This window comes from Pongo abelii, chromosome 4 (assembly GCF_028885655.2).
Source record: "Pongo abelii isolate AG06213 chromosome 4, NHGRI_mPonAbe1-v2.0_pri, whole genome shotgun sequence".
In the NCBI taxonomy this organism is placed as follows: domain Eukaryota; kingdom Metazoa; phylum Chordata; class Mammalia; order Primates; family Hominidae; genus Pongo; species Pongo abelii.
Genome location: NC_071989.2, coordinates 104,493,807 through 104,512,657, shown reverse-complemented (window position 1 = coordinate 104,512,657; position 18,851 = coordinate 104,493,807). Strand labels below are relative to the sequence as shown.

The 18,851-nt window shown below is 39.4% G+C and overlaps 1 protein-coding gene across 46 annotated transcripts in view; it reads right to left on the bottom strand.

Moving 5' to 3' along the window:
• Nucleotides 1–18,851, bottom strand: part of CAST (calpastatin) — a 799,019-nt gene that overhangs the window by 37,059 nt on the left and 743,109 nt on the right. For 19 of the 46 annotated variants that reach the window (XM_063724001.1, XM_063724002.1, XM_063724003.1 and 16 more), the window contains 7 exons: nt 12,437–12,496; nt 8,286–8,351; nt 7,613–7,654; nt 5,948–6,004; nt 5,432–5,545; nt 4,297–4,377; nt 288–356 (listed from right to left, as the gene is read on the bottom strand). In XM_063724001.1, coding sequence (XP_063580071.1) covers nt 288–356; nt 4,297–4,377; nt 5,432–5,545; nt 5,948–6,004; nt 7,613–7,654; nt 8,286–8,351; nt 12,437–12,457 — 450 coding nt within the window. In that variant the 5' untranslated portion in view covers nt 12,458–12,496. 46 annotated transcript variants of the gene reach the window in all.

The following is an 18,851-nucleotide window of genomic DNA, read 5'->3' as shown; positions in this document are numbered from 1 at the left end:
ATAAAGTGTATTTGCAGGAGAGAAACTGGAATGTAAACTCCATGGGATGAAACTGGAGTTGTTGTTTTTTTTAAAAAAATAGGGGTTATAATAGCAAGTGTTACAAACATGAGTGTGAAAACCATACTTCCAACCCACACTTTCCATATTAGCTTGAAACAATAATTCATTAAAATGGTCCTTTAAATTACCCCCCTCATATTATTTGCCCACAAGAAATCAGATTATGATAAATATAGAGCATATGAGTAACTGTCTCATGTAGAAGGACACTGCTGTCTTCATACCTTTCCCGATGGTTTATCCGGTTTAGATTCAACTGGCACAGCTGGGGTTAATGATTTCTTTTCTTTTTTCTGGTGAGAATTGAGAAATTAAAAACTCCTTCTCACATACCTTAATAAAACTCAATACTATTACAAATTTTAAAATAAATTCATTATATTGACAAGCATTGATCATACACCGAACATCCGCTCTACAGCAGAAACTGTGCTGTATGTTTTATATCCTTTTTCAGAAGGGCTTTAATTATATTAGTCTCATTTAGTGATGGGCAAAGCAAGGCTCAGATTAGGCCACTTTCCTCAGGTTACACAGTAAGGGACAAAATGAAGATTTGAATCCAAGACTGTTTCTTTCCTCACTGTTCTTCTCCAGGGCCCACAGCCAGTTTTTGCAACATCCATGAATTCTTTCTATAGGCTGCCACTTCTGGCTTTGCTCTCTGGGTCTTTGCCCCCACACATCAAGACTTCCATATCCCTCACTTCGGCATCTCATCACCTCCTCTTTCCTTAAAATGAGTTGATCGCTCATCATTGCTTCTATTGCTCTATCAAAGATTGCAAACAACTTTTCAATCTTCAGTTTCCATGCTTTTATCCAGATATAATCTCTCAAATTTGACCCTTGGAGCATCTCTCCCTCCCAGTTGCCACCTGTCGGCACCATTCTGATCCTATTTTGGCATCTATGCCCTTTGTTCTCCATTACCTCTGGCATCTCTTTTACTTTGGTCCCCACTGTATACACTCTGCACATTTCTGCCCTGTGCTGGTGGTCTTATCCAAAATCATTCTCTACGGCCAGGGGCAAATGCTTTCAGAGACTGGCAGAAACTAAATGGGTGAAGTTGTTGGGTTTAAGATAAAAAGGGACCATTTCCCATTTGAAGGTATCCAAACTCAGGCAACAAAGCACAGGAAGAGCACAGGCTCTGACTGCCAAGGTTTGCATGACAGTTGAGACACACATGGCTGCTTGAGGCTTTAGCAAGTCACTTCTCCTTGGAGATATTAGATAAATGAATCTATACGAAGTATGAAAACCATTGTTTGGCACATGCTCAGCACTATGTAAGTACTTGCTATGTAATTGTAAGTGCTAAATAAGTGACTATTACGATTGCAATGCTAGAAACACTGTGGGGGCCACTAGGATGTGAGCCTGAGTCTGGATAATTGAAACCACTTCCATGATTCAGCCACTACCTCATGCAGATATTCACTCATGTTCTCTCCCCCACTTCCCTCTTCCTTCTCAATGTCTCTCTTCCCCTCCCTCTCTCCCCACTGTCTTTCTATTCCATCCACTCTTTCTCTTCCTCTCCCTTTCCTCCTACTTCATTCTTTCCTATTAGAAAATAGTATTTTAATTGTCTTGCTACACATATTTCTTTGGACACTTCAAACACTTAAATTGAGCTTGTCCAAAATTAGAGACACCTCTTTCCTCCTCAGTTCCTCTGACATCTATCTGTACTCCTGCCAATGGTACCCAGGGAACTTAGGGACTGGACTGCAAGGTGCCCAGCTCACAATTTAAAAAGGCACTCATTCTCAGGTGCCAACTCTGCACTTGCACAAACCTGACAATGAGCACCTTAGGGGCCTGCTTTCCCTTACCGTGTGGCTACCAACCTCGTGCAATCAGACTCAGAAGCACCAGGTTATCTTAGATTTTGTCTTTGTCCACTTCAGTCAATCATTTACTAAAACCTGAAGATTTCTGCTCTGCAATTCGTCTTGGATAACTCCCCACTTTCTTATTCTATCACAGCTGTAATTTAGGCTAAAATATGACTCATCAGGACTACTGAAACAGTCCCTGACCAACCTTCCACCTTCCTATCTCTATCCCATCCACCTAACTGCAGTCCCTTAATCCTTCTGCAGCTCGGATTCAATTGCATCACCCCATCTGTTCTCTCAGGTTCTCAAAGGCTACCTGCTGTCAGCTGAATCACTACATGTACAAATTCACCTTAGCGTTCTCCACAGCAGTGCTCAACCTGTCTTTCTGGTCTTACAGCCCCACCACTCACTTCCTCTGTGCTTCACCCACATCGGAATGTACTTCGTGCCCAGAACACATCTTACACTTTTCAACACCTTGATGCGTTTGCAAGCCTGCAATCCCAGCTATCCTTCCATGCCTAACTGAACTTGGATCTACTCTCTCAAAGCTCTTGTGGATTCCCTGAATTAGATAGAATCCCTTCATTCCTCACCAAATAACACCTTGTGGGGGCCTTTCTTAATCTGACTGAAATACAGTCCAAGTATATTATCTTTTCCCCACGCCCTAGACAGGCCAGCCTACAGCTAGTGCATCCTGCAGAACCAACCATGGTACTTTATTTAGTTTTTTATTTTATTTTTTTGAGACAGTGTTTCATTCTTGTTGCCCAGGCTGGAGTGCAACGGTGCGATCTTGGCTCACTGCAACCTCTGCCTCCCGGGTTCAAGCAATTCTTCTGCCTCAGCCTCTTGAGTAGCTGGGATTACAAGCCTGTGCCACCACGTCCAGCTAATTTTGTATTTTTAGTAGAGACGGGGTTTCTCCATGTTGGTCAGGCTGGTCTCGAGCTCCCGACCTCAGGTGATCCGCCCGCCTTATGGTACTTTAAACATGCTATGTACTAAAATAAGAAGGCAAGTCATTAAATCCTATTTAATGGGAGAAGAATCAGAGGCAACGTAAAGTAAAATGACTTGCTGCAAGTTCCAGCACAAGTCAATGCACAGCAGAATTCCACATAAGCCTCTCCTAATTTTATTGTTTAGTTTTCACTTATAACACTGGTTAATTTACATCTAGCTCAAAACTGAAAATTTTGATTACATTTAAAAATCTATTTTAGCGGGCCTAATCCTCTGCCTTAAATCTATCCATTTTCAAACTGAAAACATTGATTACATTTAAAAATCTATTTTAAAGTATCTAATCTTCTGCCTTAAATGTATCCATTTTCAAACCATTTCATGTAAGCATTCCTCATTGGTGCAAGAGAGTGCTGTGTCTTCCTGGGGTGAGGCTATGAGTCTCAAGGTAGTATACAAGTGCTCTATTGCAAGAAAAAACAATTTTAAGTTTGATATTTTCATTTAAAAGTTTTTGTAAATGTTGCCTTTGCTCCACAGGAGACCTGTATTAATTTGGATAAAATAATGTGTCTTTTCTCCCAAAATCCCAGGGGGAAAAAATGATGTTTCAGGGAGATGTGCCATACTTTTACCCTAAAAATCATTTACCCTATGACCTTCTTTACCATTTAGCCTGCAGCAGGATATCTGTCCCATTTACAGAAGCAAAAGTATAGATACATCTATATTACTTTTACATTTTTCATTCCCATCTTCTCATTGTTCCTTCACTTGCTTACTTGTGGCTTCAAATTGATTACATGCTCTCCAAACTGATTACAAATTCTACATTGCTATGGGTAGAAAAGGTAGATAACTTCTCATCTTATATTCCTGGGCAAATATTGGAAGCAGCTCTTCAAAAAATCTAAGGAAGGTATGCTCACAATCACCCAGCTCAACACATCTACTTCATCCTGAGAGGACTTGAAATATTTCCTTTGAAAACTTCTCATATCCATTCATGTTGATGTCATGGTTGTGATACACTAGTATCAAGACAGCTGGCATCAGCATTGAAAGCTGAAAAAGCCTATTCAAATGCTCCTGGAAATTTTATTTGCTTTATTTCATATCTATACATTTGGAAGGCAGAGTCTGAATCAACTCACATTTTAATGTCCTTGGTATTGATATCAGTACCTTATATATGGCATGTACTCAGTAAGCAGTTATTGAATATATAAATTTACAAATTATTTCGGTATCTTGTTCACTCTCTATCCCTTAAATGCATGCTCTTCACAAAATTTTACATATAAGCACTGTTCAGTTTTGCCAAATGATAGGTTATTTGAGCATACGTTTCTCATAAAAGAAACTTGAGAAGCACAGAGGCCCACGTTTCCGTCTGCTTGTGTGTGCTCACCTTGTCACCCGGCTTGCCAGATATTGCAGCAACACCAGCAACACTCTCTCCACCAGCAGAAATTGTGTCTTGCGGTTTAGTCTAAGACAGTGAGGATAAAAGGTTGACAGAGCTAAGTATCTCTGCATGGCTATTATCAAGATCATGAGTTTCAAATGTCACTAACATCTGCCAGTTCACCCTCATGGACGCCATAAGGGAATGTTTGCTTGCTTCTGTTGTACATGATGCAGTGCTAAGCACCACATAAAGCTGGAGTCAAGAGCCTAAAACGTTCATGCCGGTAACATGAGTAGGTCAATCAGGCTAGGTAAGGACTGTGGTAAACTGGAGCACACATACCAGGTGTAATGGCTCTAGTCAATTGTTGCCACGTGAACTCACTCTTACTAGATAGTCTGATTTTTCAAGAGAAGTTACAATTTGGGATGTTATGTGAAATGCCCTGACTTTGATTGCTGGCAATTAATTAAAAATAATTTTTCAACAACATTGTAAGCCAAACAAAATATACATGTGGCATTTAAGTGGTAGATCACAAATCTCTGATCTCTGATATAAAATATATTGTGAAGCAGGCCTCGTTATTGTCTTCCAAGTGCTCTCGATGAAAAAGTATTTCTTGTAGATGTTAATTCTTCTAAAAGGTGGCTGCTATTAACTACATAAGTATGGAAGCAATTTCTAATTTTTGGCTCTGTAAGTTCAGCTCTTCTACAATATGACCCTAAAAATGCTTTAGGATTTCCATTTAAAGAACCAGATAATTCAGGGCACATATGTTCCCCAGCCCAGGTGTGGGGGGTCCAGGAGGCAGCCTCAATCCAAAGCTGCCTGTCTGGGAGACAGCAGAGCCTGCTGCCCTGCAGTCACAGCTGGTTATTGCTGGGCAGTGGGAGAAGGATGGACAACGCATCCCCTAGACCAATCTGACGCCCTTCTCAAGCCATCCATACATCCAAGTTTCTACAAGTCTATTTGAAAAACCAACAAAATAATAATACCAAATCACTACAATACAAAATATATTCAGCACAGCCCCATAGATTGAACTACACACCTCAGTGTGAACAGGGGAACCGTATCTTATTATCCAGTTGATGTTAAGGTTTTCCTATCAATCTGCTTCATTTACCTTTGGTTCTGTTGATTTCTCTGATGGCTGCTGTTCAGCTGATCTGGAAACTGCTTTTTTATTGAGAGCATCCTTACTTCCTGTATCTGATGCCTGCTTGGGTAGGCTTTTTGGCTGAAAGTACACACACAGGTGCCCATACACATATAAAGACATCGTTAACAAGATGATAGTCTTAAACATAATACTGATACTTTTCTCTATAGAATGAAAATTGTTCATAACAGTTGTGTTGTCTGTGGTTCTAAATTATATAAATTTGAATTAGTGTGATATACATGTGACAATTTCACTTTAGGTACAAAATTTGAAATAGTGCAAATCCTTCCCCCAAAATTCAGCAAGAATCACATAAATTGTAAACACTGCTATTGCCACATGATGGCACCATTTTAGCTGAAAAAACTAACATCCAACTGTCCATTGTAGGGATTAGTTTTGAATTGATGAAAGATTTTAATTATATCCCACCAAAAGAGGTTGCCTTATAATTAAGTCCTGATGATAATCACTTACCTCTGTGTGTTCTTTTGGCTTTCCTTCTTGGGATTTTTTCTCATGAACCACAGACAGCTGTCAATTTCAAAAGATTAAACTTGATTACACTGTAATCCAACTTGTAATACTTTCAAACAAGAACAAGAACGAAATTCCAACTAAAACATTCTGCCTTTTTCAGGAAAAGCCCACTTAGGCCTACTCTTTAGGATCACAGAGGTAGACATGTGCTATCAGGTCAATAGTAACCCTGTCAGCAGTCTCTGAGAATGGTGATTATCAGAATAATGAAAAATTTAGTATTTCATCTGAATAATATTTTCAAATACACGTATATCTCTAAATTACTGGTTGTTTTTCACAACTGTACACAGATAACACATGAGCCATGTGACTACTGAGTTTGTTGACAGCTAATCCCACTCTAGAAAATATATTTTAGGCCAGGTGCGGTGGCTCACCCCTGTAATCCCAGCACTTTGAGAGGCCGAGGCGGGCGTATCACGAGGTCAGGAGATCAAGACCATCCTGGCTAACACAGTGAAACCCTGTCTCTACTAAAAATACAAAAAAATGAGCCGGGCTTGGTGGTGGGTGCCTGTAGTCCCAGGCTGAGGCAGGAGAATGGCGTGAACCCGGGAGGCGGAGCTTGCAGTGAGCCGAGATGGTGCCACTGCACTCCAGCCTGGGCGACAGAGCGAGACTCCGTCTCAAACAAAGAAAAAAAAAAAAAAAAAAAACTTTCATAGGATTTACAGTTTTTTTCTTTGTTAGTAGAGAAGATCTTATCACCAGAAACCCAATTTTCTTGAGATTCAGTAGATAAAAGTATTTAAAGTGGAATAAAAGACAACTTCCACTTGGCTGCTGATTTCTTCACCCGGAGTACCCTATGTTCTACCATCCCCAGGGGCCACCAGGAGGCCTTCCACAAAATCAGACAAGCCTCACCTTTCACCCTCACCTGTGCTTGAAGTACCTGGGCTCAAATATCTGTGTTTTTCCACAGGAAACCTTGTGGTCTTGTCTTAGTACTTGCTTTAAGTGCTTGACAAAATAAGATGCAGCACCTTATTGAAGAGAAACATTTGTGCTGCTGTACACACCCTGGGGTTCACCTCCATGCAGAGGCAGAATGGCATTCATTCTGGACAGTCATGGGTCAGGAAAGTAACAGAAGCTAGCCTCCTGTGTAACTGTTAACTAGCTCCACCAACTGACATAAGACTGTTACGATAAACCCAGCCAGCCTCTTAGGAAAGATTCTCATCCCTAAGCCATCTAGGTGCTGAGTTCAGCAGATGCCTTGTTCTTGATGTCTCATTGGAATTGGAATTGGATATTCACTACTACTCTTTGCCTTTTTTCTTTTGTTCCTCTTGCATTTTTCTTTTTTAAAACAATTACTATACATATAACAAAAAACCAGATCTGAACAAAATGCTTCTGAAATAGAGTTTTCATCTATAAAATATTATATATTCTTTTTAACAATATACGGACTTAATGTTATGAATATTTTATATATTCTACATGTACACAGCCATTCAAAAGGGTCCAAAAATTAATTAAATTAGCCAGCAACACCCTTTACCATTCACAGCTGTGCCAAGGTAGGAAGTTGATTATTCATTATTATTAAAAAGAATCCAAATAACTCACTAGCAGACTTAAACTGTTTACCTTGGTTGACTGTGACGTCTTCTCTGGTTCTGTTTTTACAGCCTAAATTCAGAAAAAAGAAAAAAGAAAGAAAAAAAGGAAGGAAGAAAAGACAGACAGACATAGTTTACAAAGACTATCATAGATTTTCTTCAACTGAGGAAACTCAAAAGAGATGATTTTTAATGTAATTATAAACACCGGTTAAGTTTGTTACACTTTGCTTGAAATTGCAACTCTTTAGATAAACAATTAGGTATACTAGTTAATATTCTGCTCTTCCTATTCAGGGAGCAATTTATATCTCCTTGCTAGGTATATCAAAGATATGTAAAGATTTATTACTATTTACATTGTAACACATAAATGTGCAACAGAAAATAAAAACCTTCATCACAAAGCCAAGGGCACTGTTTCCATGCCACTAATAAGGTGTTTTTATCAGTGAAATATTCATCACGGGTTTTGGCTGACAGTGTAAAACAATGGGATGGTGACAGAATTGAGGGCACAGAAAGCAGCGAAAATTACTTTTAGTGCCAGAATGTGGCTGATGGGCAGCTAAGCCTACAGAAAGTCCATGATGGGATCTCAGTGTTAACAGAAGACTGTGGATTGCAGTTATTAGCACGTGCTGAGCGGGTGATGTAACTGTTAGTAAACAGAGATGCCCTAGTACAATGAACAACATCACCTGTTTTTTGTGTTTTTTCTTGTTAGGAAGATGTGGTCCTTCCATCTGTTGGCTGACTGGAATGGCCTAATATAAGAGCACAGCCCCAGGTATAATTTTATTTTATCTGTCAGTCAAATAAGTAACATGTACAAAAAGGGTTAAAATGATTATATCAAGATTCATTCTATTCATCTATTGCATCTACTCGATGCATATGTGTAAAACGCCAAGAAGTTGTAAGCACTTACATTCTAAGGTCCTAAGCAAATATTTCAGTTTGTGTTTACATTTTTTCAGTGAAGGCTTTTTTCAGCGAAGGTTTCCATTAATAAAATTAATTTCTCATTCCTTTCCTTTCCCTGTGTAAAGACCACATTAATATCATTTTTTCCTATGTATCCAATGTTTAGTTATGATTAAATAGTCACAGATGTAACTGAAAGTTTTATGAAATTCTGTCAACATAATCCCCCCAAAATTGTGAATATTTAGTGCATGGATTTTTATTGGGCACATCACAGTCCTGTATGTAGAGATCTAATTTAAAGTTCTAGAAATGCTTCTAAAGAACTGGTTGTAATTTAGCATCTTTAGTATGATATTTTACAGTTTTATCCAACTAAACGTTACTTGTGCAAAAACAAGTAAGTACATGCATGCATTCTCAATATAGGCAAGATATAAAATCATGAATAAAACTTGATTAAACATTTCATGAACTTTTCAGTCAGAGTTTACAAACTAGGGTCCAATGCTTCCTGCTGTTTCTTTCCTTTTTATCTGCTTGGTAGTATCAGCACAAACTAGTGGTTTTTATTTTTTTTTTTAATTTGAAGAGGCTAAAGTCAATTATCCTCTTAATTTATCATGTCTTCTACTTCAGTAATGAAGACACATACTTTCTTCAAATAATGGCCCCTTGCTAGGCTAACACACTATTTTGGGAAGGGAACAAAGCTTATGATTGAAATGTTTTTTAAAGAAATTTTAAATTTTGTATCCTTTCACACTACATTCTCATTAATGAGTTTCTATTTATGGAACTATCCTTTCAGTTTATGCAAATATAATCTATTAAATGATTAACAAGGAAAATAAGCCAGCTGGTAGTATAGTGCTTTGAATCTATTAATAGTTTGCAATTTGGCAATCAAGATTTTGCATGGGAGAACTCTACACTACAATTAAGAATGTATGCTCACAGACACAAGCAGCTTATAATGCAATCTATATTTAAATCAGTAATTGCTGAATTTATTTTTGTAGTGATTGTGCTGAATATAATGATGATGACCATAATAACTAATGTGTATCAATCACCTCTCATGTGTCAACCCACTTTATCTTCATAATAATCCTACAAGACAAGTATTATTTTACCCATTTCACAGATGAGAAATTGAGTTTAGAGCAGTTAAATAACTCCCTAAAGACATCCATGGTGGACCTGAGGTTGTGTGTTCTAGTCATCACACTGCACTCTCTCCCCAGTACTGGCCAACAGACAATCCCATCTGGACACTTGCTTAGGACAGGAATTGTCCAATATACATTATGTTTCCTTACACAGTCTTGTGAGGCAGGTACTATTATCACCTTCCTCCAAACTGTACAGATAAGGAAACCAAAGCAAAAAGAGATTGTCCAATATCACAGCTGATGTGGAACCAGGTTCCAGGGAAAGAGACTTGAGGCCAAAAGTGGTCTCTAGTCAGCCACTGGGGACACTTCATTACTTGCATCTTATTTTTGTCTCTCCCTCTCTTCTCTCTCCTACTTTCCTCCAGTTTCACAGGACTGCCCAGAATTCTCATGATTAATGCTTAGAGAAGGGTGAAGAGTTTGCTGACATTTGTTCTAGGTAACAGGCCATGCTTCAAATAAACATTGGTCCTTGAGCTGAGGCACAGGGGATCAGAATCAGGCAACAGGATGAAAAAGAACCAAAAGAATAAAAAGGAAATCCTATATGTCTGGCTCTCCTTCCATCTCTTTTCTTTGGTTTTCATGATCTCTAAATTCAATGAGATTATTTATTTATTTATTTATTTTTGAGACAGGGTCTTGCTCTGTGACCTGGGCTGGAGTGCAGTGGTGCAATCACAGCTTGCTGCAGCCTTTATGTCCTGGGCTCAAGCCATCCTCCTGCCTCAGCCTCCCGAGTAGCTGAGACTACAGGAGTAAACCACCACACCTGGCTAATTTTTTGTAGACACAGGATCTCGCTATGTTGCCCAGGCTGGTCCCAAACTCCTGGGCTCAAGCAATCCTCTCACCTTGACCTCTCAAAATGCTGGGATTATACGTGTGAGCCACTGTGCCTGGTCTTAATGAGAACTTTTATTTTGTAGATGCTTCTGGAATATTTTTTAAAATTAGGATTTTTAATTTTAGGCTGGACACAGTGGCTCATGCCTGTAATCCCAGCACTTTGGGAGGCTGAGATGGGAGGACTGCTTGAGCCCAGGAGTTTGAGACTAGCCTGGGTAACATAGCAAGACCCTGTCTCTACAGAAAAACAAAAATATTAGCCAGGCATGGTGGTGTGCCCCTAGAGTTCCAGCTACTCAGGAGACTGAGGTGGGAGGATCACTTGCATCCAGGAGGTCAAGGTTGCAGCAAGCTGTGATCATGCCACTATACCCAGCCTGGAAGACAGAGCGAGACCCTGCCTCAAGGAAAAAAAAAGATTTCTAATTTTTTAAGATTAAGCTTGACATAATTAAATAGAGACAGCTAACATTAATTATAGATTATGTAATGTATACTTTGAAAGCAATTTAGAAATCAATGTAAATTTAAATACTAAATTAAAAAACTGATAATTTTAGATTAAAATTTTAAATGAATGCTAAATGACATTTATAAGAACTTAGATGTGCATAGTGTATTTCTAGATATTTGTAATGTTCTTTGAAGATGATTCAAGATGAGGCCATATAATCCTTTGATAGTACTAAGTTATAGTGCCACATCACCTGGGATAGGAAACTACAGGGATAGCACAGTAACATGAAAGACAGAAAACAAAAGTAGGTTGGTAATTTTAAACAAGGGCAATTTAATAATAATGGAGTTGGGATAGCTCTTAAAGGTATTAAAGAATATTGGCACACAAACATTAGTTGAGAGAATTTTGAAAATGCTCCCTCTTTAATTCCCTCCCCTGAAATATTCCCAAGAGACAGAGCTTGAGCTAGAGTAACTTAGGGAGAGGGTTTAAAAGGCAGCTGCAGCCAGCTCTTCAGAACAAAGTGGACAATACCACTAGAGGAAATTCTTTTAATTCTGAAATTCAAAAAAATAATTTTAAGAATAAATCCCAAATAGAGCTCAAGAAAGGTTTGTCAATAAAATGGTACCCCACAAGACTCAAATTTCAGAAAAAAAAAAACTTGAGAAAGCATCCGAAATAACCAGTATATTTTTATGTTCATTTAGTATAATCTTTCATTTTTATATTTATTTTTAAATGGCCAGAATAGTAAGACCATTTTAGCAAGAATTAATAATTTATATTCTTTCAATTTAGAGAAATGTAGAGAAATGTACTTAGAGGAATATCTTCAATTAAAAAACGCAACCAAATCTAGGATCAAAGACAAAAACAAAACTGGCCACGGGCATGGTGGCTCATTCCTGTAATCCCAGCACTTTGGGAGGCCCAGGTGGAAGGATCGCTTCAGCCCAGGAATTTGAGACCAGCTTGGGCAACACAGTGAGACCCTGTCTCTACAAAAACAAACAAACAAACAAACAAAAAAACAATTAGCTGGGCATGGTGGTGTGCCTCTGTAGCCCCAGCTACTCAAGAGGCCGAGATGGGAGCATCGCTTGAGTCCAGGAGGTTGAGGCTGCAGTGAGTGTAACCACACCACTATACTCCAGCCTGGGTGACAGAGCAAGACCCTGTCTCAAAACAAAACAACTCTAGGTGACTCCACTTTTTTAGATAATGTAAAACCCTGTAGATGATGTATAAGGTAAATATTGGAAGGAAAGCTGAGTTTTCAAAGACCCCCCCATAAATTAGGAAGAAAATGTTTACTTACTTACATAATTAAAACTTCCTAGCACAATAACTCATCGTCAACAATTAGCCTACATTTGTTTTGCTTTGCAGCACAATCAACTTAAATTAGCACTCACTCAATTAGCATTCTTCATACCTTGGTTTCTGTGGGATTCATACTGGAAGACTTGCTTGTCACACCAGAGGAAGCTGACACCTAGAAAGAAAAGAAAGAAACAAAGTTTGATTCTATTTAACCTACAATCTACATGGTCCTTCAGCTCCTCTTAACCATACTGCCCTTGCCCTTTATCTTGGTTTTACCCAGTTTAGAGCACAAAAATCTAGTAGGAGGTGGTGTCCAGTAGTGAAAGTCTTTGTAACCAGATCAAATAGGTTCAAAATTTGGGTCTGCTATTTACTAAATCATCTCAGGTAAGATACTTAAATTTTGTAATCTCCAGTTTCCCAACCTCAATTTTTCTTTAGTAGTTAACAACTACCTTGTAAGTTTATTATTAGAATTATTCCCTGGCACATAATGAATGCTCAGTAAATGTTATAATTACTGTTTATGTTATTTTGAGAAAAAACATGGACTTTGCAACTCAAAATTTTGTTCAAGCCCCAGCTCTGTCAATTACAAGCTCTATGACTCTGAGCTTTAGTTTTCCAGGTCCATTTACATATAAAGGCCAATAACATCTATTTGCAGGGTTGTATTTGAGATAGTGTGGCAAAACGTCTGGCAAATTGTAGATGCTCATTAAATTGCCAGTGTGTTATTCCTAATACATAAGATAGAAGGACAAAACTCCCGAAGTAGACTTGGGTGGATGCGAACTGTCCGTTCAGTGTCATGTAAGAAAGAAGGTGGAGACAAGGTTGCAGAGGGAATTCTGCTGCGTTATTTGTCTCATCTAGACTCTTCCTTAGAAGGCAAGAGGTGATAAATAGTAACTATTCAAGAAACACCCTTCCTTGAGATGCCTGCAGTGGTGCAATCAGCCCCTGTGATCCAGTCATCTAAGTACTGGGATGTGCGTGTGGATACTTGTATGGTTTGGAGTACTATTCTAGTACTTAACTTGTATTACACTGGTTAATATTAAACAGATAATTATCATCTTTGCAAACTCCTACCCAGACTCATTTAAACCTCCTTAACATTTAAGTCCGTTAGGTTTTAGAATCCAGAGATTCCATCTGGCATGAGCTGCCTTCTTAAGTAACTGACTGTCAGTAAACAGCTGCTACCCTGCCAACAACACCCAGGGAAGCCTATAAGATGGACCTCACTCTGTCTCTAATGCCTGGCCCAAAGCCACTTCAGAGGCTGAGTCACAGGGCAGCATGAGCCCATTCCTGCTTCTCCCTTACCTTCCCCCACCCCCAATACACTACCACTCAAGGTGATTGTATGAAACCCACTATAGTCTATGGCCCATGGACAAAATCACCTTCCCCACAAACCTCAGTTAAAGTAGAACACGCTGATGCTTGTAGTTAAACTATTATAATTTACAGACAGAAATCCAAAGCTTTAGTATACTTATTTTTCAAAAATAATCATATATACATAACTATTCCTGAGAACCCTTAGGCATCAACTGGACACTCCCCTCCACCAAAATACACACACGCACACATACAACAAGCCCCAGTCACTGTAGCAGGGCATGGAAGGGCACCTCTCACATTCTTTTTGGTACTGAAAACTGGAAGATGTACCAAGATAGATTTTCCCTCTATCAAATTAATGGATAAATATATGAATATCCATATTTTTCTTTGAAAATATTTTTAAAACGTTATGGAGCTTAATGTCCCTGTATTTATGTAATTCTATCATTCCATAATTGGAATTGATTGTACAAATTTCCATTCAAACTCAAGAAGTTCCACTTAGCTGCATTCCATTCCTTTAATGATTCCCCTCAACCATGCAACACCAACACAGAAACCACTCTATGTGAAAGTGCTTCTGAAGCTGAAAATCTTTAGGTAGACATAAACTTATTTTCCGCACATCCAAATGTATTAAATCATCCATAAAATCACATTGCCTTGAATTGTCCAGCTTGCCTCGTTACTTTACTAAACAAAACCTTGAAGTAATCCTCAAATTCCAGAAAGGAGAAAACTTTCAGAGGGCCCCCATGAACAGTAAAATCTCTATAGAGCATAGCTGAAAATCAGCAATAGCGCAGGGTATAGTGGGAATTCAGCTGAGGGCCTTGGCCCCTGTTGGCAGCACAGATTCCTGCATGAAAGTTTTCTTCCCTCACTAAGGCACTAACCATTTTAAAACTGAAATATGAAAGCTGCTTTATGGGATCTGGAAGTAGGGAATATGCCCACCACATTGTTAATCCATTCGATTCTGGCTACAGCTTGTTCAATTTTTATTCTCTCTGGAAAGACAAGCAACTTTCAATATTTGTAATCTCTGGTGAAGGACTGAACACACTTTCGTTGTATATTCTTTTGCATTGTTTGAATTTCATATCATTCATGTGGATAACATTTATAATAAAAAATTGTGAAGGGTTAATCCATAGATCTTCAAAGAAAAAGCATCTTAGTGATAAGGTTTAATATAAGCTTTAATATATAGGCTTTAAACAGATGAGAAAAATGGAATCTCACGTCCAAGATTTTACCAGAGTTCATTGGCTCCCTCAAGTGTTTATCCAGAATATACTCTGTGCCAGGTACTGTGTCAGGTGCTGGGGACACAGAGGTAAAAGCAGTAGGCAAATCCCTGCCCTTATGAAAGCTATAGCCTAGTCAAAGATGGCATTAGTAAAATAATCACTCCAACAATTATTTGCTACAAAGGAAACTCACAGGGTTCCATGAGAATGTAGATGAGGGAACCATAGCAGTTCAGGGGATAGTTGAGACAGGCAGTTCTGAGAACGTGACCTGTCATGCGGTGACCGGAGGATAAGGAGGGATCGCTCAGGCTGGAAAGGAGCACTCTCTGCACTCCTCCGAGCTGTGTACGCCAGGCCTGAGAGCTTAGCCACCTGAGTTCTAACCCAGGGTCCCTCTACTGCAGTGCCTGCCACTTGGCTGGTCCTGCTAACATCAACGGGCTGCCAATTTTAAAGCACAACCATCAGTGCTCATATAGACCAAAATACCTCTAAAGAATTAATACTGTAAATCAGAGTATAAATAATACTGTAAATCAGAATTCTTACTGTAAGAATTAATACTGTAAATCAGAGTATAAAGTGCTGCTATCAAAATACCCCTCCCAAATGACCCATGTACCTATCTTAATATCCCGAATATTAGTAATCATTTATAAACTTGAATTAAGGCACAAGTCAGAGTAACAAGAAGCAGAGAAAAGTTCCTTAATAGAAATCACTCTCCACTCACCCACCTATTCAACAATTATTATTTAAAAAGCAATGTACAGATGGGTGCAATGGCTCACACCTGTAATCCCAGCACTTTGGGAGGCCGAGATGGGAGGACTGCTTGAGTCCAGAAGTTGGAGACCAGCCTGGGCACTATAGTGAGATCTTGTCTCTACAAAAAATTTAAAAATTAGCTGAGTATGGTGGCATGCGCCTGTAGTCCCAGCTACTTGGGAGGCTGAGGTGGGAGGCTCACTTAACTGTCTTGTGAGACTGGATGGGAGTAGGGAGGGTTCTGAGCTCTGCAGAAGGTCCTGGCAAGTGGGCCAGGATGGGAGGGTAAGGGCTTCTATAGAAGCGGGGGCGGAGGGGGGGATCCTAGAATGTGGGCTCGTCCATTGTGCCACTACCCGTAGCTGATGGAACAATCATTCTCTCAGCTCCTTACTTCTTTGTCTACCACACATTAGAGTCCCTTCACGTCTTCCTGGCCTCTTGCCAGGCACCTCCCACTGGATTACAGGAATCCCCTCCGCCTCCCCTCCAGCCATTCAGCCTCCCCGTGATCTCTCCCCTTGACCCCAGCTGGCTTGGCTCAGAACTTGCACAGAGTGGGGCGTCGGACGCGTCAGAATTCTTTCTCCTCATGCCAGACCTTCCTTCCCTTCTGCACCCCATCACTGGCTGCACTCCCATATCCTCCCACCTGCAACACTACTTGCCCTTCACACACCTGAATCTGTCTTTGTTTGTTGAAGGTTACTAAGAACATTGGGCTGTATGCATGTTCCCTCCTTCTCCACTTGACAATCCATCGGCAGTTTCACGTTGAGTCACTGACTGACTGTTCTCTCCTTGTTGGCTGCTGTGGCTTTAGGAGCCCTATGTTCCCTCCCTATACCTCTAACTTGTTTTCTTCTGGAAGCCTCTTCCACTTGCTCCATTCTTCTCTGTATTTTTTTTTTAACTTTTAGGTTCAGGGGCACATGTGTAAGTTTGTTAAAAAGGTAAACTATGTGTCTTAGGGGTTTGGGGGACAGATTATTTCATCACCCAGGTGATAAGCACAGGACCTGATAGGTAGTTTTTCAATCCTTACCCTCCTCCCTCCCTCCAGTGTTCTTTAATATTCAGTCTCTGCCTTTTCTCTGATATTATTGCTCCCTCTGACTTTAAGCATCTCTTATTTTGGGAGCAATTCTTCAAACCTTATCAGCAACTCTACCATATGACCAGACTGCATTATTTTACCTTAAAGAGAGGAAGCCAAGAAAGATAGATATAGGCTCAAATCCCTGCTCCAATGCTTATTAGCCCAAACTAACCTCTTGGAGCCTCCGTATTTCCTCATCTGTAAAATGGGGGTAATACCATGAAGCTGCTCTCAGGAAATCACCTGGCCTTGACTCACCTGCTGATTCAGTGCCAGTTCCAGTCCTTATCACCATTACATCCTTCTCATTTCTACTGCTACCCTACTCCAGGTCTAATCACCTATCACCCACACCTGGATAGAAACCCCCTTCTAATAGTTTCCATCTAATAGTTGCCATCCTTACCCTTATTTGTCTCTCAATCCTTTCTGTCTATGGCTGACTAATCTTTCTAAAATAAATGTCTACCATGTTTCCACACTGATGAAATATCAATAAGTCCTAGACAAAGTTTAATGCCTTCTGCCTGATTTTTACATTCTCCATTATTTGAACTCTCTCATCATGACCCCATATTGAGTCTCCCCTCTAACCATGAAGGTGTCCTTACCATCTCACGAGCACCACATCAGGCAGCATAACACACAGGTTAAAAGGGTTAGAGTGGATTCTGGTCTCAAGACCATGGTGGAATCCAGCTGCCATTTAATGCACATGCAACCTTAAGCAAGTTGCTTAACCTCTCTGCCTCAGTTTCCTCATATGTAAAATTGAAATAGTAACAATCCTTCTCTGGTTGAATTGTTTTGATAACTGTTTTAAGGGTAAGTTAATGCATGTGAACCAATAACTGCGTGGCAAGTGGTAAGTGCTGGGCAAATGGCAGTTATTGTTATCACCATCACCATCACCATCACACTCCCTTCCACTTCTGAGCCTTGCAACTTGCCATTCCCCCTGCCTAGAAGCTTCTTCCCTGCCCAAGTCCCATCTTCCCTGCCCTTGAAGATTTAGCTCAAGATACACTATTTGCATCTGCTTTAGCTCTTATTATCTTCTTAACTCTTGTGTTGATATTTCTCACTTTAACACTGAACCATGCATTCTGTGTTGGAGGGTTACTGAGTTCCTTTCTAAGTGTACATTATGTCTTATTGATGAAGCTATAAATTTATCAAGAGGCAGAGGTCATTTCTACTTCCCACAGTGCCTATACAGTAGCAGAGAGGGGCTCAAAAATTACAGTTGATTCACATTTTTGTTTCCATTTTCTAGCTGTCAATTAAAGTCTCATTTAAACACAGAATAAGATACAGTTTTAATACTTTAAGTTTTTTTTAAGCTGGAATCGGGAATACACTTAATAAATCAGAAGACTTAAGTTTCCATTTGGATGGCTGCTAAGTGGCTGGGACTCCATGAGAGGTCAATTAAGCCTGCTGAGCATCTAGTTTATCATGGGAATACCATGCACCCTACAGGGTTACTGTGAGAATCAAATTAGGTAACAAATGTTAGAGCAATTTAGGCAAACCACAAAACAAATACAAAACATTTTCTAAATTAAAAAATCTGACAAATCAATAACTAATTTTTAACTTTTACAAATAGCTCTGCTAGATGTACAAGAGAAAAACAAATAATTTGTCCTGAGCCATGATCAGATTCTTATTTAATAACACATCTCAAATACTGAAATAAAGGCAATCATGGATGAAAAAAGATCCTTTCCTCACAACATTTATAAAACAGCCAAATGTGAATGAACTCCATGAAGGCAGGCGCCAGGCCTGTTTGAGTTGCCACCCATCCCCATCCCCATCCCCGGAGTCTTAACATAGTAGTTGCTTAACAAGTATCTGAGATAAATGCATGAATTTGTACATGAATAAACATAAGAGTATTATTTGATGGCACAAAACCAACATTGTCTGAGTTTTATTATTTGATCATCAGAAATTCTGTTGACAGCACAGGTCAGAAAACTGATTAGAATAACACAATTTAAACTTTAGGTAATTTACGTTATTATTGTCATCAACCA